Here is a 25735-nt window from a genome sequence, read left to right as displayed (position 1 = left end):
TGCAGCGTCTGCAGTGATGCAGTCGTTGCATCAGTTTGTCTTGGTGAAGAAGGAGCTAAGCTGAAAAGAGAAGCTCCGGATTTACTGATTAGTTTCTGTTCTACCCTCACCTCTGGTCTTGAGCTCTGAGTCAGCACCCAAAGGACCAGATCCAGAAACAAGTGACTGAATTGGTCTTCCTTCGTAAGGTTGGCTGGGTGCTCTCTTGGAGATAAGGGGAGGGGCTATGTCACCACAGAGGAGGGGCTACATCATCAGGGTGGAGGAGCTACGTCATCAGGGAGGAAGCTTGGTGTAGAGCCACTACTCCTCCATATACAGAGGAGCCAGCTGAGGAGGCTCAGCATCTGTTTAGGATGGACGCCTCACTGGCGAGGAGTTATCAACATGTCCCACTGGGAGGAGGCCCCAGGGAATATGCAGGACACTCAGGCGAGACTCTGTCTCTGGGCTAGACTGACAACGTCTTTGGATCCTTCAGGATGAGCTGGAGGAAGAGTCTGGGGATAGGAGGTCTGAGGACAGGAAGTCCGAAGACAGGAAGTTGCTGCTTAGACTGCTGCTCCCGCGACCCAGTTCCAGATACGTGGTTGAAAATGGATGGAGGGATGGATGGATGGATGAAAAGGCCTCATCCATCAGTAGCCACTCATTCAGGATGATAATGGAGACCTGATGGAGCAGAAGTCGGAGTAATCAGGGAGCAGTCTATCACCCAGACAGACCTGCTCACATCAAGGTCAGAGGTGATTTAAGTCAGCAGATTTCCTGTTCTGAGCTCTCAGAAGTGAGCAGAGCAGCTGAAGGCGGCTGTGACCACCAAGATGGCTCAGGGTGGTGTGGACCTCGAGCCTCCACCTTCAGCTCATCACCAGCTAATCGCTGTCACTACTAACAGAGGAGTTCTCCTCCATGATTTAAATCTTCATTAGGAAGTTCCCTGGACTTTAAGCATTTGGCAAAGTAATGTAGGCAGAACTGACAGCTGCCAGGGACTCCAGAGCTGTCCAGTTCAGGGATGTTCCCTGTTCTTCAGCATGACACATTTTCTCCAGGTGTTTAACCTCCTCCCTTTGTGCCTACAAGTGTGACACACCTTCTGCCTGTGATGGATTGATAATCGGGATCTGCTCCACTTTCTACTCAGCCCAATGAAACTAAAGCAGATAAAAATGAATGTGTTTCAGTATTAACCTGATATTATTAAGAACACTCACCAATCTGTCCACTGTTGCTGTAACAAACCACTTCAGCAGATGGTTTCAAGGTGACGGGAGCTCTGCAGAGAAAGACAGGAACAGAATTAGTGAAGAATCACACACAAAGTGCCTCAGGGTTCAGTTCTAGGCTCTCTGCTATTTCTGATTGATATACAGTGGGGCAATGGAGTACCATATTGGCCCAAATATAAGACAATAGTTTTTTCCAGCAACTGAAATGGGGTCGTACTATAATTGAGGACTGGATTGTTGTTATATATCCGTGCCGGTAGATGGAGCCAAAGTACCGGTGACCAGAAGGCAAATGAAGTTTCACAGTCATATGACATCTGTGGCCACAGTGATGTGATGAAAAATGGAGCAACGTAACCATCTTGAACAAAGGGGCTTGAACGCTAGACAACTGAGCAAACAACAGAGGCAGAGTTTTGATGCCAACTTTAAACTGATGGTTCATCACAGCAGAGTCAACAAACAACTGCCAAGGCATCAAGATACATTAGACTGAATTATGAATGCTCATGAAGTTGAATAGAACTTGAGTTTGATGGTTATAAAGTCAGTTACATCATTAATGCAGTTATTGAACCATTGAAACATTGAATTGTTTGAGGGTATTTATTTTTGCTTATTCACTGAGTCATAGCCTCAGATTTTGTGAAAGGGAGTATAGTTTTTTATTCAAAACTGCAGTAATATTTCTTGATGTTAAATCATATAAAATGTTATCTCTGTTGTGAGTTTTCCTGGAATAATTGTACAATAAAAAGTTGTTGTGTGAGTAACCTTATTGTCTTCGGCATATTTTTATTTTAGATAGATCTTTACTGTCACTGTTACAAAGAACAATGAAAATCTGCTTGGTACTCTATGATTTGCAACATTAAAAGAAAATAAACCATATAACACACTAACAAATACATACAACATAAGAGAAAATTAAATGTATGTATATATACATATACACACATATACATATATATATATATATATATATATATATATGTATATATGTAAGGTTGTCAAAAATGATGCGTTAATGGAGATTAATTAATTTATGTAATTAATCTCATTAAAATTTTTAACGCATGCGTATCATGACAAGCCTCACCTCTACCAGCAGGTGGCGGTAGTGCACCCGCATGTAATGCAAGCTGCCTGCAAGCTGTCAGCAACTGAAGAAGAAGCCTCACCTCTGAGACAGCAGACAGGAGGCAAAGGAGGCCTGGAGTCAACCAGTGTTACCAACGTGACGACTTTCTCGCTAAATTTGGCGACTTTCCAAAGCCTCTTGGTGACTTTTTTTTGTCAAAAGCGACTAGCGACAAATCTAGTGACCTTTTCTGGTGCTGTGGAGACGTGAAAGGATGTCTAGTTGCTGTCCTCAACGAGCAGCGGGTGCTGCCGCGAGCCCCTCCCCCGTCCCCAAGCACTCACAAGCGGTCAGTCTCAGCAGCGCCCCCTGCTGCAGGCAGAGCAGAGAGGAGCAGACCCACACTACTCGCCTCCACACTTCGAATTGATCGAACGTGAGCAAGTCTGCTGCTGCTCCCGTCTTAGGGCCCGGTCACACCGCCCGAACTTGGCTGGAGCGTCCCTGGAGCGGTGAAAAAAATCCATCACCGCTCGTAACCGTTCACCACCGTTTAACAGAAGTTGGCCTCCGTTAAAGCAACGCCGTGTACGCTCGGCCACCGCTGGTGTTAGCGGAGGGGCCCTCCCACCGCTCCGAAAGTTTTGAGCTGCACAAAATATTCCGAGCGGTGAGGAGCGTTGAATTTTCCGCCCCGGCAACGTTCACCCCCGCTCCACCAACGCCCAGTCCAAGTTTGGCACCGCTAGACGCAAGTTCGTGGACGCTCGGGTCCGCCAGGCCAACGCAATCTTGAACGCTGGACCACCGCTGCTTCGCTGCGTTGCCCGGGCGGCGATTAAACGTTTCTCAAACGTCGGTGGAGCGGTGGGAAGCGTTCTATGAGCGGACACGGGGTTGGTGGAATAGTGGAATGGAATAATAAATGAAAAAGGTTGAAGTAATATATATAAAACAGTATTTTTTTCACAGTTGTTAACACCAGAACAGCCAAGACGGTCTGACAGACCTTTTGGGTTTTTATAATTCAAATAAATCTGTTAAAATAATTCCCCTGTCCTCTAATTCTTTGACTTTTCCTAAATATGTGTCTTGTATGTTTTTCTGAAGCAAATAAGGTTTCTGAAGCAAATAAGGTCCTAACAATGACACACATAATATTACAAAGCATTTATACCTCCAAAAGATAAAGAAGACGCACTTCGTGTTGCTTTTTTTCTGCGATTGATTTGTTTTGGTTCATATGCTGCATCTGAACAGGGAGCAGCTCTGACATCAGACAATCGGCCAAAAATATCAACCAAATCCCCCCCCCCAAAAAAAAAAGACAATAAAAAGAGGCATAACAGAAGCTTTAGCAATGATACAGAAGGCAGTGAGGGGGAATCGGATGGCGGAGACGTGTCGGACAGTCCAGCAGAACCTGCAGTGGCGCATGAAGCGCTACGCTTCACCTCCAGGTATAGAGAATTACTGCAGGCTGCTGTCAGTTTACAACTAAATAATAATAACATAAAATGGTGTGAAAAAAATAAACTAATGTAATAAATCTCAACACAACAGTGAACACGGTACTGACAGCAGGAGCTGCAGCGTCTCCAGAGGGGCCAGTTACAGATTCGGGTAAAATATTATCTCCTCCATCAAAGTACAGCAACCAAGTGTTTTTCGTTTCCAAAAATTAATTTGAGAACGAACATATTTTCTGAATAAATACCTTTGTCCTGTCGAGCCTGCAGTCCCAAAATAAAATGAGCAGGGTGAGGACGGACTGTGTGTGGGGGGGGGGGGGGTGTCCGTCCTGGTGCGCAGCCGGGGAGACTTATTTTACAAATTTTAATATGTTATTGATTATTATTGACGGTTAATAACACAACTGTTTTGTGTGTGTTGGTGTGTGTGTGCGTGTTTATCAAGGAAACGAGTGTGTGGAGTGTGAGAGGTGACGCTGCGCAAATGCGCTGTAAAAAGTCAAATAAATTTTAAAACCTGATTTGAGGCATTAATACAGCAGACATGAGGCATTAAAAGGTTTGCTGATCCTCTTGACTTAATATTTTGTTTATTTATGTTAATTTCTAATACATTAGATTACAGAAAAACAACCTGCTGCTGTGCTCCTGCGCAAAAACACTAAAAAAATGTATGATGGTCTGGCTGAGCGTTGCAGCCTTTGGAGGGGGGGTAACATCAGCGGTTGCTTTAACGGAGGCCAACTTCTGTTAAACGGTGGTGAACAGTGGTGAACGGTTACGAGCGGTGATGGATTTTTTTCACCGCTCCAGGGACGCTCCGGCAAAGTTCGGGCGGTGTGACCGGGCCCTTAGAGCAGGATGAACATGTAAATGTTTCTTAACGGCCACACTTTTGTTAGTTCATTTGTAGTTCTAAACATATTTAGGGTGTTTTTAGCTCACTTTTTGCTTCTCCCATGACGCTATTCCTCTCTCATACAGCGTCCATTACAATTACATGCAAATTGCCAATTATGCAAATTAGGCAATGACGTCATTGAGTGACTTCTAGTGACTTTTTGGACAGCTACTTTCCTTACTGGGGTGTTGGTAACACTGGCGTCAACTCATTTATCAAAACAGAAGAAGAAAACAGTATTGAGGGAGATAAGCCGCTGGCCCCATGGATTCTACTTGTTTGATTAAAAAAATGTTGAAGCAGTTTTCTGTTTTCCACACAAAAAGGAACACTGGCTAAGAATGACCTGCTTAATTGTGTAAGAAAAAAGTGTGGTATTTTTTAGTTTTACTTTTCTAGTGGTACTACATTTGTTACAGAACAGAAAATGTAACTCCTGCTAAAAGCCAACTTTAGAGGGACTGCAGAGGGAGTGCTGCACACACACAGACATTATGTTACGGTGTGCATGTTTTAATTTTTTGAATATTCATTTTATTTGGAGCCTTAAATAAAAAACACATCACATGTTAAATATATGTAATGTAATATATGTCCTGTCATTTTTTTGTTAATGCAATACAGGAAACAAAGGTATATTTCAGACATAGTTGGAAATTGCAATTGTGATTAATCATGATTAAATAATTTGTAAGCTGTGATTAATCTGATTAAAAATTTTAATCATTTGACAGCCCTACAATACATATATATATATATATATATATATATATATATATATATATATGTGTGTGTGTGTGTGTGTGTGTATAAAATTGTGTTCTCGTCACCCCGGCCGTACTGTGTCTGTCTCCTTCAAGCTCGGGTCCTCTACCAGAGGCCTGGGAGCTTGAGGGTTCTGCAGGATCTTAGCTGTTCCTAGGACTGTGCTCTTTTGAACGGAGCTCTCAGATGTTGTTCCTGGTCTCTGCTGGAGCCATCCTCCCAGCTTGGGGGTTCCTGCTCCCAGTGTTCGATCACTACTGGTATCACTGTTGCCTTCACGCCCCACACTCTTTCTATCTCTTCCCTTAACCCTTGGTACTTCTCCAGCTTCTCCTGCTCCTTTTTCCTGATGTTCCATCACTTGGGATTGCTACATCTATCACCACAGCTGTCTTCTGCTGCTTATCCACCACCACTATGTCAGGTTGATTGGTCGTCACCTGCTTGTCAGTCTGGATCTGGAAGTCCCACAGGATCTTGGCTCGGTTGTTCTCGACCACCTTTGGAGGTGTCTCCCATCTGGACCCTGGGACCTCCAGTCCATACTCGGTACATATGTTCCTGTACACAATGCCCGCTACCTGGTTGTGCCGTTCCATGTATGCCTTGCCTGCCAGCATCTGACCCCCTGCTGTGATGGTCTGTACTGTCTCTGGGGCTTCTTTGCACAGTCTTCACCTGGGGTCTTGTTTGGTGTGGTAGATCCCGGCCTCTATTGATCTTGTGTTCAGGGCCTGTTCTTGTGCAGCCATGATTAGTGCCTCTGTGCTGTCCTTCAGTCCAGCCTTTTCCAGCCACTGGTATGTTTTTCCAATGTCAGCCACTTCTTCAATGTGTGGGTGGTCCATGCCATGCAGGGCTTTGTCTGTCCATGATAGCTCCTCTGGCTCCTCCTTACTGGGCTTTTGGTGTCTGAGGCATTCACCTAGCAGATCATCACCAGGGGCCATCTTTGGATGGTGCAGCCCTTTTAGCTCACAATATGGCTGATCGGCTTCGAACTCTAAATTGACAATCCAGCTATGAGCCCCGGGCGCAGAGCAGTCGTGTAGAACACTCCTCTGTTGATCTTGTTGATCTCGTCACTAATCCTGCTCCCGGATTTTTACAAGTCAAGCATGGAGGTTTACCTAGGCTAACAGAGACTGAGTCTGTCCAAAGTGCTCAAAGCATTAGAAAAAAGTCAATGGGTAAAAAGCTTAACATCTGTACAAGACAAAATAACTTTTCCAGTAGGAAATACATAAAATGTGGTCTACTAAACATTAGAGCAATCTCCACTAAATCTCTGTTAGTTAATGACCTTATCGGTGACAATAACATTGATTTCCTTGCTCTAACAGAAACTTGGCTCCAGCAAGAGGACTATGTGAGGCTCAATGAATGTACCCCTCCAACCTATGTTAATTTCCAAACAGCTAGATCAACAGGTGGAGGTGGAGGTGTGGCAGTGATTTCCCACTCCAGTCTTCTTCTTAAACCCAAAACTAATGTTAAATTCAACTCTTTTGAAAGCTTAATATTAACGCTTACTTGTCCAAATTGGAAGAATCAAAAAGCTGTGCTATTAATTATTGTGTATCGACCTCCTGGTCCTTACTCTGACTTTTTAACTGAGTTCTCAGAGTTTTTAAGCAATATAGTATTGACTCATAACAAGATCCTTATAATAGGTGACTTTAACATCCATGTGGATGATTCTGGTGACAGTTTGAGTAATGCGTTTATTGCAGTATTAGATAGTATCGGTTTCACTCAAAATGTTGATGAATCCACTCATAGTCACAAGCACACCCTGGATCTGGTCTTAACATATGGGATAGAGGTCAGTGACCTAAATGTTCTCCCTCAGAACCCCATACTCTCAGACCATTTTTTAATTACTTTTCAGGTTTTGATTGAAGACTACTGTGCTCAAAAAGATAAAATTCAGCTGATACGGACATTATCTGAAAAATCTGTGGCTCGGTACAAAGAATTGATCCAGCCTGCATTTGCTGCATTATCTTGTGAACTCACAGAAATGAGCTTATTGACCAGTGGTGATAATAGTGATCAGTTTGTTGACAGTGCTATGCACTCACTAAAATCTGCCCTTGACGTAGTGGCCCCGTTGCAGCTGAAAACCAATCGACCCAGGCGCGTTGCTCCATGGTTTAATTCTGAAACCCGGGTTCTCAAACAAAAAACTCGGCAATTAGAAAGACTGTGGCGTAAATCTAAATCAGAACAATCTCTGAAGGCCTGGAAATGTAGCTTGCTAAGCTATAAACAAATTCTTTTTAAAGCCAAGACATTATATTTACTCTCGTTTAATAGAAATAAACAAAAATAACCCTCGGTTTCTATTCAACACTGTAGCCAGACTGACAAACAGTCATACTGTAGTGGAACCAGTAATCCCAGAATCTTTAAACTGCCATGACTTTCTTAAATTCTTTAATGATAAAATCATAACCATTAGAGGTAAAATCAGTGAAGTGCTTTCCTCAGATCAAGCTCAGGGAATCCAGCCACTGCCTCCACCTGAAATACCTGAAATACTAGATAGTTTCTCATTAGTAAATGGGGCTGAGATTACTTCGATTGTAATGTCTTCTAAAACCTCGACCTGTCTCCTAGATCCAATTCCAACTAAGCTTTTCAAAGATATCCTTCCAGTTATCTTAATTACGATCATAACTATAATAAATACCTCTCTAGAAAATGGCTATGTGCCACAGTCATTTAAATTCGCAGTAATCAAACCACTGCTGAAAAAACCTAATCTCGATCCTGATATTCTAGCTAACTACAGACCGATATCAAATCTGCCTTTTATTTCAAAAGTCCTGGAAAAAGTTGTGGTTAAACAGCTTTGCCGCCACCTACAGGACAATAGTTTATTTGAGAAATTTCAGTCAGGATATAGAGCTTATCACAGCACTGAGACTGCGTTAGTTAAAGTCACTAATGACTTGCTATTGGCGGCTGACGCAGGTCTAGTCTCAGTCCTGGTTCTCTTAGACCTCAGTGCAGCTTTTGATACAATCAACCACAATATTCTCCTGCAGAGGTTAGAATGTGAGGTTGGCATCAGAGGAAAAGCCCTCTGCTGGTTCAAATCCTATTTATCTAATAGGTACCAATTTGTTCACGTTAACCAACAGTCCTCACCGTGCTCCCAGGTCAGTTATGGGGTTCCTCAAGGGTCCGTGCTCGGGCCAATTTTATTTCTGTTGTATATGCTTCCTTTAGGGAACATAATTAGAAGTCACGATATCAATTTTCATTGCTATGCAGATGACACACAACTGTATTTATCTATGAAACCTGATCAAACTAATCAAATAGACAGACTCAGTGACTTTATCAGAGAAATTAAAACCTGGATGACTACGAACTATCTCCGTCTGAATCCTGGCAAAACAGAGGTCATTATACTAGGCCCCCATAAACTGAGAGAGTGTCTATCTGAACAGATTATCACCTTAGATAACGTCAGTGTATCCTCCTCCTCTACTGTCAGGAACCTCGGGGTCTTATTTGATCAGGATTTCTCCTTTAAAGCACACATCAACCTGGCTTGTAAAACAGCATATTTCCACTTGCGCAACATAGTTAAAATAAGAAACATTCTACCTAGAAGCGATGCAGAAAAACTCATCCATGCATTTGTTTCCACTAGACTGGACTACTGCAACTCCCTTCTTGCAGCCTGCCCAAAAAGTGCATTAAAAAACTTTCAGTTGGTTCAAAATGCGGCCGCCAGATTATTAACTGGAACTAGAAGACGTGAACACATTACTCCCGTTCTAAAATCTCTTCACTGGCTTCCAGTCGAGTTTAGAGTTAGATTTAAAATCCTTCTCCTCACTTACAAAATCCTAAATGGGATGGCTCCAACCTATCTCCAAGATGCTTTAACGCCTTATCAACCAATCAGAGCACTTCGCTCTCAAAATGCAGGGTTACTGGTGACTCCTAGAGTCTCTAAATGGACACTAGGTGGAAGAGCCTTTAGCTATCAGGCACCGTTTTTATGGAACCAGCTTCCAAGTGGTGTCAAAGAGGCAGACACAGTCTCCACATTTAAGGTGAGGCTCAAGACGTTTCTCTTCGATGCAGCCTATGATCAGGTCAGCTAGGGATTCTAAACTAAACTAAACTAAACTAAACTAAACTAAACTAAACTAAACTAAAACAAACCAAACCAAACTAAAGTAAACCAAACTAAACTAAACTAAACTAAACTAAACTAAACTAAAACAAACCAAACCAAACTACAGTAAACCAAACTAAACTAAACTAAACTAAACTAAACTAAACTAAAACAAACCAAACTAAAGTAAACCAAACCAAACTACAGTAAACCAAACTACAGTAAACCAAACTAAACCAAACTAAACCAAACCAAACTAAACTAAACTAAACTAAACTAAACTAAATTAAATTAAACTAAACCAAACCAAATTACACTAAACAAAATTAAACTAAACCAAACTAAATTAAACTAAACTAAACTATACTAACTAAATACTAGTTTAAACAGTTAAGTATCCACAAAGCTGCCCCAGGAGCTACAATGCTGTGGGAAGTACGGTGCACTGAGCCCTGTCCTCTAATGTCTGAATGTTCTTCCCTTTAGTCCGTTCATTGCTTTTCCCCTGCTGTCCCCCCCCTTCGAGGGGGAGTCTTCTCCAGTTTCAGTTGCTGACTCCACTATTACGAGGGCCTACGAACAAGCTCCGTCCGGACCGGGAGGACACTCCTGTCGGTCCTGCCCGCGGACTGGCTTCGGTTCTACTGCTGGGATCCGTGGTTCTTGTGCTGGACCGTCCAACGAACTGTCCTCAACATTGTCCTAGGCTTTACTTCTTATTGTCTCATGCTAGCTGTTGCCAAAGCTGTCCGTCCCTGGGAGAGGGATCCCTCCATACTGTGGTTCTCCCCAAGATTTCTTGTTTTCCCACTGGGTTTTGGAGTTTTTTCTTGCCGGATGTGAGGGTCGAAGGCGGTGGTTGCTTCGTTCTGTCTTGTTACTGTAAATATTGACATATTACCATTATGCTTATTCACTGTTTTTACTTTTACCGACAAATGTAACATCTTGAAGCCCTCTGAGGCAGCTGTTGTTGTGATACTGGGCTATACAAAAATAAATTGATTGATTGATTGATTGATCTTCTTGGTATACTCATGGAGGCTCTTGGTTTCCTCCTGGATAGTGGCTCTGACACTCACTAGTCCTCGGCCTCCCTCCTTTCTCTTGGTGTATAGCCTCAGTATGCTGGACTTAGGGTGGAACCCTCCATGCATCGTAAGGAGCTTTCTTGTCTTGATATCAGTGGCTTGCATTTCTTCCAGTGGCCAAGATATTATGGCAGCAGGGTATCTGATTACTGGTAGGGCGTAGGTGTTTATGGCCTGGATCTTATTTTTGCCATTCAGCTGGCTCTTCAGGACCTGTCTTACTCTCTGTAGGTATTTGGCTGTGGCTGACTTTCCAGCTGCCTCCTCATGGTTACCATTTACCTGTGGGATCCCCAGGTACTTGTAGCTGTTCTGCACATATGTTATGTTCCCTTCAGGTAATTCAACTCCTTCAGTTGTGATCACCTTCCCTCTTCTAGAAACCATTCGTCCACACTGATCCAGTCCGAATGACATCCCAGTGTCATTGCTGTATATCCTGGTGAGGTGAATCAGGGAGTCGATGTCACGCTCATTCTTGGCATACAGTTCGATGTAGGGCTGTCACGATATCAAATTTTCTCTTTACGATTATCGTGGGCAAAAAATATCACGATAACGATATTATCACGATATCAGCAAAAATGCAACTAACAATTATACAAACATTCAGATTTATCTTTAATTTTATTTTTGTTTGTTTTCTCTTTTCCCAGATGAATTACATTCAGAATACCTGTCAAATGAGGTGTTGAAACAATATGAGAACAGTAACTGTACAACTGCATACCAAAAGTGTAGTTACACTCAACTAATTAAAATCTGATGAACTGATTAACAGAGGATCCACAGCAGAGGCGTAATTTACGTAGGGTTGGTGGGTTATGAAAACCCACGGGCCCTGTTGTGGTGAAATCCTGTACCACCACCACACTGCCGACAATTTTTGTTTGTTTGTTCAAATCCGAGGCAGAATGAGCGCAGCAGCTGCTTCTCGACAGCCAGAGGTGCCGCTACTGGCTAGGGCTCCGAGCTGAAGGGGGTCCCGAGGGACGGCTGACATCAGTCAATTTCAATGACAAATTTAAGGCGCTACACTAGACACTGCAACAACAACGTGTCGAAAATCCCCCGCATGGGACCCTTTTCCGAGTACTCACCGATTAGTTGCTAGAAGGGGGCTGGAAGACGATGGATATCAGCGACACAACTTGAAACCCCCCAGACACATTACAATGGGGCCCCACTACTACCCGGCTTGCATCAACGTGCAGTTAGTGTTGCTAAACACACTTTTTTCAGGTTAGGATAGAGCGTCTCGCTGTCGTTGTCGGCCACCGCCGACATATTTTGTTCACTCGTGACGCTTGCTAACTGGGAGCCACGCTAGCTGGGAGCTGTGCCGCTACTGCTGCTCTTGCTGTGTTTACATGTGAGGGGAGGGGGAGAGGAAGGGGTGCTGCAGGAGGGAGATGAAGCAGGGCGGAAGAACAGGAGCGGATTTTGATAATACACTAACGCGTTTCAAGTGGCACTAGATCCTCTTTACGATATTATCATGTGCGCATTTTGAACACGATATTGAAATTTCATTTTTTTAACACCACGATTGTCATCAATACCGGTTTACCGAGACAGCCCTAGTTTGATGTTGTCCATGTAGAGGAGGTGGCTGACAGTTGTTCCGCTCTTGAACCGGTATCCAAAGCCGCTCTTGGTAATGATCTGGCTGAGGGGGTTCAGGCCCATGCAGAACAGCAGGGGGGACAGGGCATCTCCTTGGTATATGCAGCATTTGATGCTCACCTGTGCCACTGGCTTTGAGTTGGCCTTTAGACTTGTCTTCCACAGCCCCATTGAGTTCTGAATGAAGCTCCTTAGAGTCCTGTTGATGTTGTATAGTTTCAAGCACTCCAGTATCCACGTGTGTGGCATTGAGTCAGAGGCTTTCTTGTAATCAATCCAGGCAGAGCACAGGTTGGTGCTGTGGGCCTTGCAGTCTTGGGTGATTGCCCTGTCAACCAGTAGCTGGCGTTTGCTCCCCCTGGTGTTATTGCCAATCCCTTTTTGTGCTTTACTCATGTACTGATCCATGTGCCTTAAAATTCGCAGATGACACGACGGTGGTGGGGATGGTCACAAAGGGAAATGAGGCAGCCTACAGAGATGAGGTCCTTAGACTCGGTGAGTGGTGCATCTTCAACAACTTGACAATGAATATCTCCAAAACTAAGGAACTCATCCTGGATTTCCGATGGAACAAAGCTGCCCCTGCTCCCCTGTACATCAACGGTGAAAGGGTGGAGCGTGTGGAGTCCTTCAAATTTCTTGGGGTCCACATTTCTGCTGACCTCTCCTGGACAGCCAACACCACCGCACTGGTTAAAAAGGCACAGCACGGTCACTGGCCAACATCTGTTTGATTTTGTAGAAGAATAAATACCCTGAAGACCCTGCTTCTTATTGGCGTGTGTCGCTCATTAATGTTGATGCAAAAGTCCTAGCCAAGGTATTGACCTTGAGCCTTGAACCATTGATATCACTATTAGTAAAACCTGATCAAACAGGATTTATTAAAGGAAGGAATTCTTTTACTAAAATCAGGAGAGTTCTGAATGTAATACAGCTAGCCCGTGAAAAAGAAATGAAGGGTTTGGTGGTGTCTCTCAATTTGTTAAAAGGATAACCCAAATTGTCCACCTTTCGAAAGAGTTCGCACCAACGGTCAGTCTCAGCTTTTGCCCGTTGATTTGAAAAGACCATCATCCCTTGGACGTCTTTTGTGGCGGCGGTCTTCTTAATCCTCCAGAGGATCAGGTCGCAGCACCGGCCAATCAGCAGCAGGCTGATCATCATAAATCCGAAAATGTAATCATCCACAATGACCTTGACGGACAGGGGTGCCAGGCATGTGACCCCCTCCACTTCTCCCGGGCGTCCATCACATACCCAGCATGCCGAGTCCCGTCCGGACAGGCAGGATCCCCCGCTCCTGTGCTCTTTGTTGAAAAACATATCAATTGCGTAGAGAGACCAGCTGATCAATTCCATGGTTGATATTTGGTTAGTTCGAAAAACCAAGTCAAGTCTGCTATTTACAAAAAAGACACTATAAGCGTACATGCTCAAAATATGACATTTTTGTAAGACCTTCTTATACAACTCATACCAAAAAGATTTATTTCTGATGTTTACAAAACCTTTGGCTTAAATTTGAACTATTCTGACAATATCAGAAAGCAGTGGCAGAACGATATAGAGGAACAAATAGAAGATAATGTGTGGACTTCAATTATAAAAAAGAAACACACCGAGGATTCTGAGCTGTAATACAGACAGAGAGACACAATTCAAAATATTACACAGACTCCATTGTACACTACTTCTGAGGAGCAGGTTTGGCCTTGGCTCTCCAAATTGTATTAAATGTAGTTCAGAAATTGGTACATACACACACATGGTTTGGAAATGCTGTAAATATACAAAATTTCTGGTCTGAAGTGAAGGAAGAAGTTGCTACTTTGATGGGGTATAACTTAGAACTCACCCCATTTTTAGTGTATTTTGGCAGCGAAAGTAGACAATGGGGACAAACATCATGCTAAACTGACTGAAATTCTACTATATGTAGCAAGAAAGAAAATCCTTAAACTCTGGATATCGAAGGACAGCCCTACAGTGGAGGATTGTTAAGTAGGTCCTGAGAGTACTCCCTCTGGAAAAGCTGACAATATTGACAGATTTATTACCCCTTAAGCCCGAGCGCCCCCCAACTGGGGGCCTTACAGCAAACATTTCAGAGATTGTCTAATAATATGCATTATTTTTGAAAGAATGTCATGATGCTTACCCTCAAATTAAACAGCAGAACCTGGGCTAACCGAATATATCAGCCATTATTACACACCTCAAACACAGCTCAAACACGAACTAAATGAATTATGAACCATACTCATGACCGTGTCAACCCACTCGCCAAAATATTGATTCTAGCGCTATAAAACATGATACAATTCACACAAACAGCCTCTCACGCGAGAGCTGAGACTCCGTTGATTACAACCATACCACTCAAAGCCTCTAAAACCACAGAATCTGCCAGAAAATGACACAGAACAGCCAACAGCATGATCACTTTTTCAAACTGCAGTAAAAAAAATCGCCTCTTACCTGGACTTTTGGCCGTATAGAGTCCGAATTATGCGTTTATTGTCCATCGGGATCGTGTAGCTTGGCCACCTAGCATTCTCTGACGTCAATCGGGGCTTAACACTGACCCCTTGTTAGCCTCAAGGAGCTCTGTGATTGGTCCGCGCCATATAGTTTGTGTGCGCCATGACGGTGTTTTGCTTGTTCTGATTGGCTAACAGAGCTGTCAATCACATGTCGGTGACCCCTGCTGCATTCTATTGGCTCAGACGAGTCTAGCGCCGTGCGGGGTGTCTGTATTCATGAAGCCGCTGCGGAGCTGGGAGCCTGTATACAGAGGAGGCTTTACGTCCAGCTGAGCGGAAACAGACGCTCTGTGTGGATTTCCACTGCAGTCACGCCAAAGACTGCTCTGTTTGGATGTGTTGAACATCAGCAGTGATATAAAAGTGAAAAATATGATTTAGTACATTAGAAAATTCAGATTTCACAAATGGCACTATAGTGTGCCTAAAGTGTGCCATCGCCTGACCTGTCTGCACTAAAACCAAAATCTAAAATCAAATGTTGTTCTGCTTCACTTTCACAGAGTCAACCTTTGCAGAGAGAGTGTTCACACATTTGACTATGATCTGATGGAGGTTTAGAGCTGCAGCTGGACTTTTCCAAAGAGATGATCACATTGAAAGTGCTTTTTTTTTTTAGGCGAGACTGAAAATTTTTCATTTGTTCTGTGTTCCATCCTCAGTCACACTTAACCAGTAACATATATACTGATATTTACACATCTGGACAAATCTTACAAGTGTTCACTTTATGATGAGACAGTAACCACTCATATAGGCCTAGTTATTGCAGTGTTACTCTTTTTATTTTGTTATGCAATTTTCGAGAAGAGGCTCTGAAAAATAGCCTAGGGCTTTAAAGCTCGTGTCCGGAGTTTTGAAAGAGAGAGTTTTTTTTTAATCCAATGTCTCGAGGTTCCGCCCTCCCTCTGCTTCCATGAGCGACCAAGCCACGCCCCTTTAATTGTGCACGCGAATTATTTGTCGGGTGAAAATGAATGCCTACGAGTCCTACAGCTTCCTCCATGTTGAGCTGTTTACGGTGGATGTTCAGCAGACGGTGGATATATCCGAGGTGAGCGCGGCGGCTGCTGCGTTGCTAACTCACCTCTGCCTGGGCGAGCGGCGTGCTCTCTGGCTGCGACGCTGCTCCACACTTTGATTGACAACACGAGAATGCGGAAGCTTGAAACCTATTGGCTGAAGCTGACCGGCGCTTTTTCGGATAACATGGGGGTCTATGAGACGAAGGCGGGGCTCATAAATACATTTTTATGTTGCTTTATGCAGATATTATATTGTAGTATGAACCAGACTGACACATTGAAGCTCTGTTAAAAAATGATACATACATTGGAAACGAACGGAAACTCCGGACACCAGCTTTAAGATATGGCGACTGGGCCCTATTCTGATGGGTCAATGGTGTTGTGGCCAGTCTGAGACATACTGACGCTGGCGGTGTAGAGGGGTGAACTTTTGGAATTTTTGTTTGTGCTTTTATTTTATTATTATTTTTATATTCAATAATTTGCTTATTTGTTTTCTGTCTGATGCCTGCTGTGTGTTCTTATATGTTCAGTTGTGGAGGAAAAAAATATGAGAGGAGGGATTCTATTTTGTATTGTTTCGGTCCACAAACCTCAATAAAGAGAATTAAAAAAAAGGCACAGCAGAGACCACACTTCCTGAGAGTGCTCAGGAAGGAGCGGCTAGACACGACCCTGCTGGTGACCTTTGAACGGTCAGCTATTGAGAGCCTACTGACCTGTGCTGTGTCAGTGTGGCACTCAAGCTGCACAGAAGTGGACAGAAAAAGACTGCAGAGGGTGTCTACAGCACAAAAAGTCATCGGCTGCTCTCTACCTTCTTCGTCCACCATCTACAACTCTCGATGCCTCGCAGGGCAAGAAGCCTCGTTCAGGATGACACACACTCTGGCTTCACCTCTGTGACCTGTTGCCCTCTGGCAGGCGCTACAGGACCATACCAGATGAAAAAAGCATGCTCAGGGACAGTTTCAGTTCAGAGCTGTCACAATATTCAACTCCAGTGTACTGTAGTAGTGGTAGTTTTTAATGTACATATTTTTTATGATTACTATTTATTATTTACATGTGTGCTTTACAGTGAAGCTTTAAATTTCATTGTACTTTCACTGTATTTTATTATATTTTCATCATTTACAGTCAGAGGACATGACGTATGAAGTTACAGACCAGGGTTGCCAGATTGGGCTGTTTCTGCTCAGTTGGGCTTCTTTTTAACACGCTAGGCTGGAATTAAATAATGATTAATTTAATTCCAGTCAGCTGGATTTAGCTGTTTGATTGCTCATGTTTCAGGTTAGCGTTAAAATAGCTTGTTTTGTAGTTTCAGAGAACGAGTGGTTGAGAATCAGTCTGTGTCAGCTTTTGTCTGATTGCTCCGTTTGTGAGGAGCCTGTTCCTGCTGCCTTTCGTCTTGGTTTGTTTGGTGCAGTTGTGTGCTCATGGCCTTGTTTTATTATGAAAATAAGGGTTGAGTATTGAGTTTGGCGGGTTTTATGTTGTGTTTGGACTGAACTGAACGTGACCAGTCTGCTGAAGTAAAGATGGCGCTATGCGTTTGGAGATGGAAATCTTTTAACAAGAAAGAAATACAACTGCTATCCATGGTAGCAAACAACATCAAAATGTGGAGTTTTACAAGGGAAATGCAAAATGCTCTTTTTCTCTGTCTCCTTCCAAGCAGAGTCTCATGCAACGAGATTGTGCCAGATTTACATCTTATGAGCTGAAAACACCATTCAGTGGAAACACTCCAAATCACTATTGTACTTTATGAAATTAGGAAAATATCACTTATTTTGTGAAGAAGAATGACGGAAACACAGCTGGTGATTAATCCTGTTCTCTTTATCGTTCATCTTTCACTTAGGGTTGTTCTATAGGCTACACATTTTTTTTCTTCTTTTTGGTTTAATTAATGATTTCTCAACACTCTGCCTCTTTAACTGTTTCACTTGTTTGTTAGCCTCAGTTAGGTTAATTTGTCATGATTATTGAAAGGGATGGAACCTTTGTGCAAGCCCGTTGGGCTTTCTTCCCTCCTTGAACCGTTTTTTTTTTTTTTTGTTTCTGATGTGTGCTAAATAAATTAAGTCAAACTCAGAAAAGAAGCCTACTTCAAAACAGGATGAGGAGATTTGAAGAAATCATAACTGAAGACTGAAAAAAAAAAAAAACCTTGATCAGCTGGTTACACAAAACTAACCAGTTCAATCAACAGGATAAATGTAAGTTAAGAAGTAATGAATTGTCAGTGGTGGCTATTGATGAGACAACACAGGAAGTGCCTGGACAGAAAAAGGAACCATTTGCCTGCTTGGGATTAATAAAGTAACTTTCTACTCTATCTTCTGTAGTTGATAGAAGTGATGTTACTGCTGAAATGCTAAAACATTTGATCCCATTTGATCGGGGCAAAAGAAATCCTACATTATTGATCAATAGATGTATGAAGATCAGTAAATAAAGTTCCATTTCTATGTTTTGATTTTTATTGGAAACTTTAAAAAGATTCAATCCTGAGCAGGTAACTGATATTTGTGACTTTAATCTACTATTGAGACAAATACAACATGTAGGCTTGAAGGCAAACTGGATTAAGTTCGTGATGTTAAGTGGTAATTTAATGTGATGACATGAGGGAGATGATATAAAATTTTAGAGACAATGAGTGGAGAAATGTTGCAATTTTATGACTATATCAAGATTATCGACATAATGGAAAGAAGCAACTTCGATTATTCTTTTGTTCTTAAAAATGCTTCAATAATACTTGAACATGTAAAAATTCTCTGTCTTCTTAAATAAAAGACTCTTATATAACAATAACGAAATATTACAAAATGATAGCAAACTTTAAGTCCTGTTGGCAGGTTTCAGATTAAAGGCTACCATAATCTCCTGACATAAGTAGAACCAAAATAAAGTGGTAAAATAAATCTACAGGATTAAATAGTCTAAAATATCTTTCCTTGGTGTGTGCATGGGCCAGGTGTTATGGATATTTCTGTTTAATTAAAGGTATAATGGACGATTTTCTCGAAAAAGTCGAAGCCAAATGTCTGTTACTCGCTTTTTGAAAACGCGCATGCGCCAGACCATTCTACCTGCTCTGCTGCTCCTACGAGCGCGCTTGATGGCGTGATGCAAGCATTTCTTCAGCGTGATTGACATGTCGGAGGACCAATAGTTGATGCTATCATCACGCCATTCATTGGCTAAAACATCGTCCATTATACCTTTAAGCTTTACTTTTTCAGGCTCCTGCCATGTGGAACCAGTTTCAGTTAGGAAGGCCATCTTCTCTCCTTTTATACTCCACATTTCACTGGTACATGCCATTAGCCATCGTCTCTCGCTCTCCCTGATCGCCAAGAGTCATCATCTGAGGCCTCCTGTATTGATCCACCTGCACTGAGCAGAACAATGCCGAACTGATTCAGAGGATTTACGCCTCGCCTGTTCTTTTCTCTCTCGCTCTGTCCCCTCACCTCAGCCAGAATAGCAGAGTGCCGCCTCCTCTGAGCCTGGCTCTGCATGTGTCTCCAGCTCTGAGCCTGTTTCTGCAGGTTTCTTCCTGTTAAGAGGGAATTTTTCCTCTCCTCAGTCTCTTTTTCCCCATGTGGATCTGTGTAGTTTTCTCTGTAAAAGAAGCCTTGAAATGACTATGCTGCAGTTGGCGCTATATAAATAAAGCTGAATTAAATTGAAATTGAATTGAAGGTGAACATAAAGCAATGGAGGATTATCTCCAAGATCTATCATTTTCCTTTTTTTTGGTCCCTTTAGCTGCAGCTTTCCGACGACAAGTTTGCATGTTGGATGTCCATCAATAACATCTCGGTCATCTTTTGGGGACCCAGTGTGGTCCCACAAGTGGACTTTATTTGCTTCTTGTGTGGATATAACTCTGGGGGAGCTGGTCCTTCTGCCCTCATCTATTTACCGGTGAGTTCTGCTCTGGCGCAACACCCTGTCCACATGCGCAGTGCAGAAGGTCTTAACCCCAAAAAGCCTTATATCCCCAGCCACAGGAGCGTGCATTTATTCAGGAGGGTGACACAACAACTCTATGTTTAGAGATTAGTTTATGTACAGATATGCAGAGTATAGCAACATCATTTATATTGGTGTATTAATGGCCTAAACTGAATTCTAAACACTCAATTGCAGTGCCAGGAGATATGAATTCTCACAATATACCTGCCTGCTGTAAACTTGCTTTGAGCCTCGTGTGAGACTTTTAAGCGGGATACCGTAGGTTCTACAATTCTTACGGTTAACCAACTACGGCATTTTATAATCGTGGTAATTGTAAAACTGGTTAATCTCCAACCCTAACCCTAGTTGACACCTAAAGCTGAACTGCTCCAGTAGAGAGACATTTTTATATTGACTTTCAAGAGAAAACCAATAAAAACTTAAGTAAAAAGTATGACCACCAAAGTAGACAATCAGCTTTGAGAACAAAGTTCTATAGCAAAAACAATATACTGATAAACATCTTTGAGTTTATAGCTCAATATTAGCTGCTGTCTTCAGGGGTCAACACTTTAAATCTGGACCACCACCTGGATCTACAACGTTCTAGTATACGTGACATTAACACTTGGATCTAGAAGGTTTTAACCCAGACATGTCCAGGACATTTTGGAATTCAATTAAATTCAATTCAGCTTTATTTATGAAGTGCCAATTACAACATGGTCGTTTCTAGACACTTATTATCATGTATTGTGACCTTTCTTGTTTTACTGCCCTTCCTCTATCAGCGTGTGCACACAAACGAGCTTGTGTGTGTGTGTGTGTGTGTGTGTGTGTGTGTGTGTGTGTGTGTGTGTGTGTGAGAGAGACCCACCGGCGTGTCGTTCCACTGTCGGGGTAGATCTTCTGGTTCAGGTGGGTAGGACATCCAGGACGGGCTCCGGTACGAGGATGGAGGTGACATGACGAAGTAGTCGGAGTATCCTGGGCGGTTGGCCGATATGGCATAGACAGCTGTTATTGGGTTTCCTGTACAACAGAGTGAATTGTATTAGTACACGCATGCAGCTCGCCTGTCCATCCCGTCAAGTGGTGGAGAGCTGCGTTTCACCTGAGTAGGTGCTGATGGACTGGTCGACAGTAACAGCAGGGAAAGGTGTCCTGGACAGCGGCAGGTAGGGGGTACCGTTGTGCTGCTGGGTCTGCAGGTCCGAGGCCTCGGACACACGAGGTTTCACACTAACATCAGGAGTGGAACTATTAACAGAGAGGAGCAGATATTCAGGGACTGGGCTGCACACAGCAACAATGCCAATCGGGATGAACTTGACTCAGTAGCATAAAAAGCTGCAGGGGAAATTAAAGTTACTGTCGGTGGAAAAAGGAAATGTCATAGTTTTCAGAGCGCCACAAAAACTTCTACTCGAGCAAGAGCAGCAACAACCAGGCACCAGCGATAATGAGAAAACACTGAACCTGGGTTCTAACAGAGAGGAAGAATTATTTTCCTTTACAATGAATGAGGAAAACACCTATGCCACTGCTGAAGCTGAAGTAGCTGAGAGCCTCAAATCAAGAGCAACAGCGATGGACACTCCAAATCAATTTCCACTGACAAAGAAACTCTCTTAAACTGAATGCACCATTCCTTCAAGTATCCTAGTAGAAAAACTCTTCATTCTGGGAAACATGGTTCTCTCTCCAGAGAGGAACAGGCTGTCAGAAGCTTCTCCTCTCAGGGGTTAAAGTAAAAAAAATGATTTGACTGAAAATTTTCAAAAAAATTTTTAAGTGAAGGTTTGTGCTTTCTTCTCAATTTAAATTTGAACAATGTCTTTTATAACAAACAACATCGATATTATGGTACAGCCAAATCTACACCAAGCTAAATTTCTGTTAAGATCCAAAAATTTGTATTAATTGAATCTCTTGTTTTGACTGATTTGCTGTCTTTTTTTTAACAGGGATCTAAGAGTATCTCTTTATAAAGATAAAACTGTCCAAAAAAGGATTATTGAATTGCTCTGATATTTATACCCTCAAATGGAAGCTGAATGGACTCAAACATTTGTGACAACTTCTCTATGTCAGTGGCTGCATACTGGTTCACTCTGTGTAGGATACATCTGTACTTAAATTCCTCCTCATCTCTCTAAGGCACACACATCGACGGCTGGCTGATGCCCCGTGCACGCCACTCATGTGGGCTCAGTAGCACCACTTTTTGTCATAGTTTGACACACAACCACATCCATGCACACACTGATAACTGACAATCTGTGAAGTTTTTCACATTTTGGAAATAAAAGTGTTTCGCCCTGCATCCTGGCCTCTTCGCCGGTCTTTGTTGCAGACTTGGAGCTCCTGGTTGTTAAACACACAGCTTCACTGCGAGGTAAGGCTGGGCTCTGTGCAGGCAGGTAAAATAGTCTCTCTGGTCTCTTCAATGCTTTAAGAGCAGCAGAAACCAGTATTCATGAAATCATAGATATGAATCAATATAATTACACTGGGAAATATTAAAAAAGACTGGCTTGAGTTTGAAACAGTTTAATACAAAAATAGAATCTTTGTTGACAATGATATTCTGCAATACAATTATTCAGAAACTGACAAGAATTTCTAATGAAAATAAAACTGCATGAAACTGAACAAGAGAAAACACAACAGAAAGTGTAAAGCCGGCCTCCACACGGCTCCACAATGAGGAGGAAACTTTGACAGGGTTTCCTCATCCTTCGTCCCACCAGCATCTCTGTCCACCTGCCACAGTAAAAACAACTGAAATTATAAAAGAAAACACCACTGAACAAGCCCTAAAATAGTATATTAATATAATATATAATCAGGAAGCAGTCTTGGGTGTTCATCAATAGGATAACGCCTGTTAAAGGGCAACTTCAGTTTTTTGACATCTGGACCTTATTTCTAGGTGTGTCATGCTCATATACTCACTCAGACAAACATTGTGTAGCATGGAGTCCTTCAGAAGTTATTTAGATCCAACCGATTTAGCCGCACTTAGCAGGGGCCACGGCAAGGGAGCTTCAGCGCGGGACATCATCTCTGCAAAATCGCTCATTTCGGCTGTATTTCTTCATCCATCACCAGTGTTATCATAAAGTCAGCTCGACTACCGTCTTCAGGTGGGTCAGCTGACAGTTTTCACTAACTTAGCCACAATTAGCTCGGATTGGAACGTTGGAGCTCCTCTCCCCAACAGAGAGGCACTCTGAGTCGGCCCTGCTCTGCTCTGATGGGATCTGCTGCGCTTAGCTCTTCTCTGACACCGTGCTAACTTAGCCACAATTAGCTCGGATTGGAACGTTGGAGCTCCTCTCCCCAGCAGAGAGGCACTCTGAGTCGGCCTCAGCTGTCACGGTGCGCGGGCGTCTGACTTGCTGGGAGGCTGCGGAGCTCCGGTGCCCAGCGGAGGCGCACTGCGCGCGGGCTGCGGGTCGCTCCTGGAAGTTTCTCCTCACCGAGAGTCTCTGGAGTTCTCCAAGCCGGGCGAGGAGCGCTGTGCGTGTGGCCGCAGCATGGGTGATGGGAGAGGCTCCAGCATCCGAGCTAATTGTGGCTAAGTTAGCATGGTGTCAGAGAAGAGCGAAGCGCAGCAGATCCCATCAGAGCAGAGCAGGGTCAGAGAGAGCGAAGCAGCAGATCCCATCAGAGCAGAGCAGAGCAGAGCTGACTCAGAGTGCCTCTCTGCTGGGGAGAGGAGCTCCAACGTTCCCATCCGAGCTAAATGTGGCTAAGTTAGCGAAAACTGTCAGCTGACCCACCTGAAGACGGTAGACGAGCTGACTTTATGATAACACTGGCGAGGGATGAAGAAATATAGCCGAAATTAGTGATTTTGCAGAGATTATGTCCCGCGCTGAAGCTCCCTTGCCGTGGCCCCCGCTAAATTGGTTGGATCTAAATAACTTCTGGAGGACTCCGAGCTGCACCATGCACTGCAAAAAGTCCAAATCTGAGCAAGTTTTTTCAACTTGTTTTGAGTGAAAATGTCTAATTTTAGTTGATTTAAGATAAATGTACTCAAATTTTATATTTGATCAAGATAAAAAGGCTTGATTTAAGAGAAAATTCACTGAAATCAAGAAATTTTTTTGCTTGTTCTATTGGCAGATTTTTTTTTAATTAAGAAATTTTTACTTGAAATGGGTAAAAAAAATCTGCCAATAGAACAAGCAAAAATTTTTCTTGATTTCAGAGAATTTCTCTTAAATCAAGCCTTTGTATCTTGATCAAATATAAAATTTAAGTACATTTATCTTAAATCAAGTAAAATTAGACATTTTCACTCAAAACAAGTTGAAAAAACTTGCTCAGATTTGGACTTTTTGCAGTGTGTTTGTCTGAGTGAGTATAAGAGCATGCACACACCTATAAATAAGGTCCAGGTGTCAAAAAACCAGAGTTGCCCTTTAATGACCTACCCAAGCAAGGTTCTTACTGGATATGGCCCACTACATTGGCTGTTCATCACTTTCCATGGTTCCATGGCTTTCGGTGTGTTGACCCCAATAAGTAGTCCAATACTCGCATTAAAGGCTGTCAGATCCACTTTTTCCAGGTATGACCATTTTCTTATGTCTTCCTCTTTGGGCATGCTTTCCTTGGTAACTGGAATGTGGGAACACATCAGACAGTTTAATGAATGTGTCTTTCATCTATCACTGGCTATCCAGCTCTGGTGATGCTTCCGGTCCCGGTTGAGTGAACGCTGGCGCGCGTTTGCTGCCGCTGCTCACCGGTAAACTAAACAAGATAAAACTCTGATCGCACAGTACTGAATGTTGTGATGGACTTGTGACTTCGGCTGTTACCTGTGGCCTTCCTGGACCTGTGACCTGTGGCTTACCTCGGACCGCTGGCGCCCTCGTATTCTTCTCCCGAGAAGCGATATGGATCTATCAATTAACGAGATGGTTTGCCATCATCTGGCTCCTCGTGTCATACCTGTCCTGGCCCCAAACAAATGCAGTCCTCCTGTACTCTGCTGACAAACTTTTAAAACTTCGGCACCATGTCCTCGCTCTGCTGCCACCACCTGCGATCGATATCCCACCAGACATCACCTTCCAGCCCCGACAAAGATGCACTCACCGTGGATCACGCTGTAAGTTCCAGTACAATTGGCTCTCATCCAATAGCATCGCTCTGGTCCACCTTTCGCCGTCCATCCCGTAATGCTGGTCGGGATGTTGATCACAGCGTCCTGGCTAGCTTAGCTAAGTCAGCTAACTCCACGGCCAAGAGCTTCTCCACCACTTTCAACTTCGGTGTCCTCAACATCCGCTCTCTCAGCAGCAAGGAGCATCTCATCCACGATGTCCTTGTGGATCGAAAGCTTGACTTCTTGTGCCGAACTAAAACTTGGCAGCAGCCAAATGACTTTGCTTCTCTGAACGAGTCTGCGTCCCTGGGTTTGTTTATATCTGTCAACCCCGCACGTGTGGGCGGGGCGGAGTCTCGCCATGTTACACCGCCAGAGTTGGAAAGTCGTGCCGGTACCTGCTGCTCAGGTGTTCTCCTCCTTCCAGTACTCTGCCTCACTGCTGCCTGGACCCTCTCCTGTAATTGTGGCTACCGTCTACCGCCCGCCAAAATATAATAAGGACTTTTTGAATGACTTTTCTCATCTACTTACTCACTTCTCATCTCTGTCTCAAAATACAATTATCCTTGGTGATTTCAATATTCATATGGACAATACCACTAATCCTCTCTCTAAAGATTTTTCATCCTGTTTAGAAAGTTTTGGTTTGCAACAATACATCAACTTCCCAACCCACTGTAAAGGTCATACTCTGGATTCAGTCTGCTGCTCTGGTATCACTCCTTCTGACTTTACAT

At 43.2% G+C, this 25735-nt stretch overlaps 1 protein-coding gene across 1 annotated transcript in view; it reads right to left on the bottom strand.

Annotated features, from left to right (window-relative positions):
- Positions 1 to 240: 240 nt before the first annotated feature.
- Positions 241 to 25735, bottom strand: part of LOC115392397 (UPF0606 protein KIAA1549L-like) — a 153069-nt gene continuing 127574 nt past the window's right edge. The window contains exons 18-22 of the mRNA XM_030096987.1: positions 20982 to 21127; positions 20745 to 20899; positions 16218 to 16220; positions 1218 to 1279; positions 241 to 672 (exon numbers count right to left, since the gene is read on the bottom strand). Coding sequence (XP_029952847.1) covers positions 1250 to 1279; positions 16218 to 16220; positions 20745 to 20899; positions 20982 to 21127 — 334 coding nt within the window. The 3' untranslated portion in view covers positions 241 to 672; positions 1218 to 1249. The remainder of the gene's footprint in view (positions 673 to 1217; positions 1280 to 16217; positions 16221 to 20744; positions 20900 to 20981; positions 21128 to 25735) is intronic.

This window comes from Salarias fasciatus, chromosome 7, assembly GCF_902148845.1.
Source record: "Salarias fasciatus chromosome 7, fSalaFa1.1, whole genome shotgun sequence".
Lineage (NCBI taxonomy): Eukaryota > Metazoa > Chordata > Actinopteri > Blenniiformes > Blenniidae > Salarias > Salarias fasciatus.
Note: the sequence above shows the minus strand (reverse complement) of the source record. Positions and strands in the feature narration are given on the sequence as shown.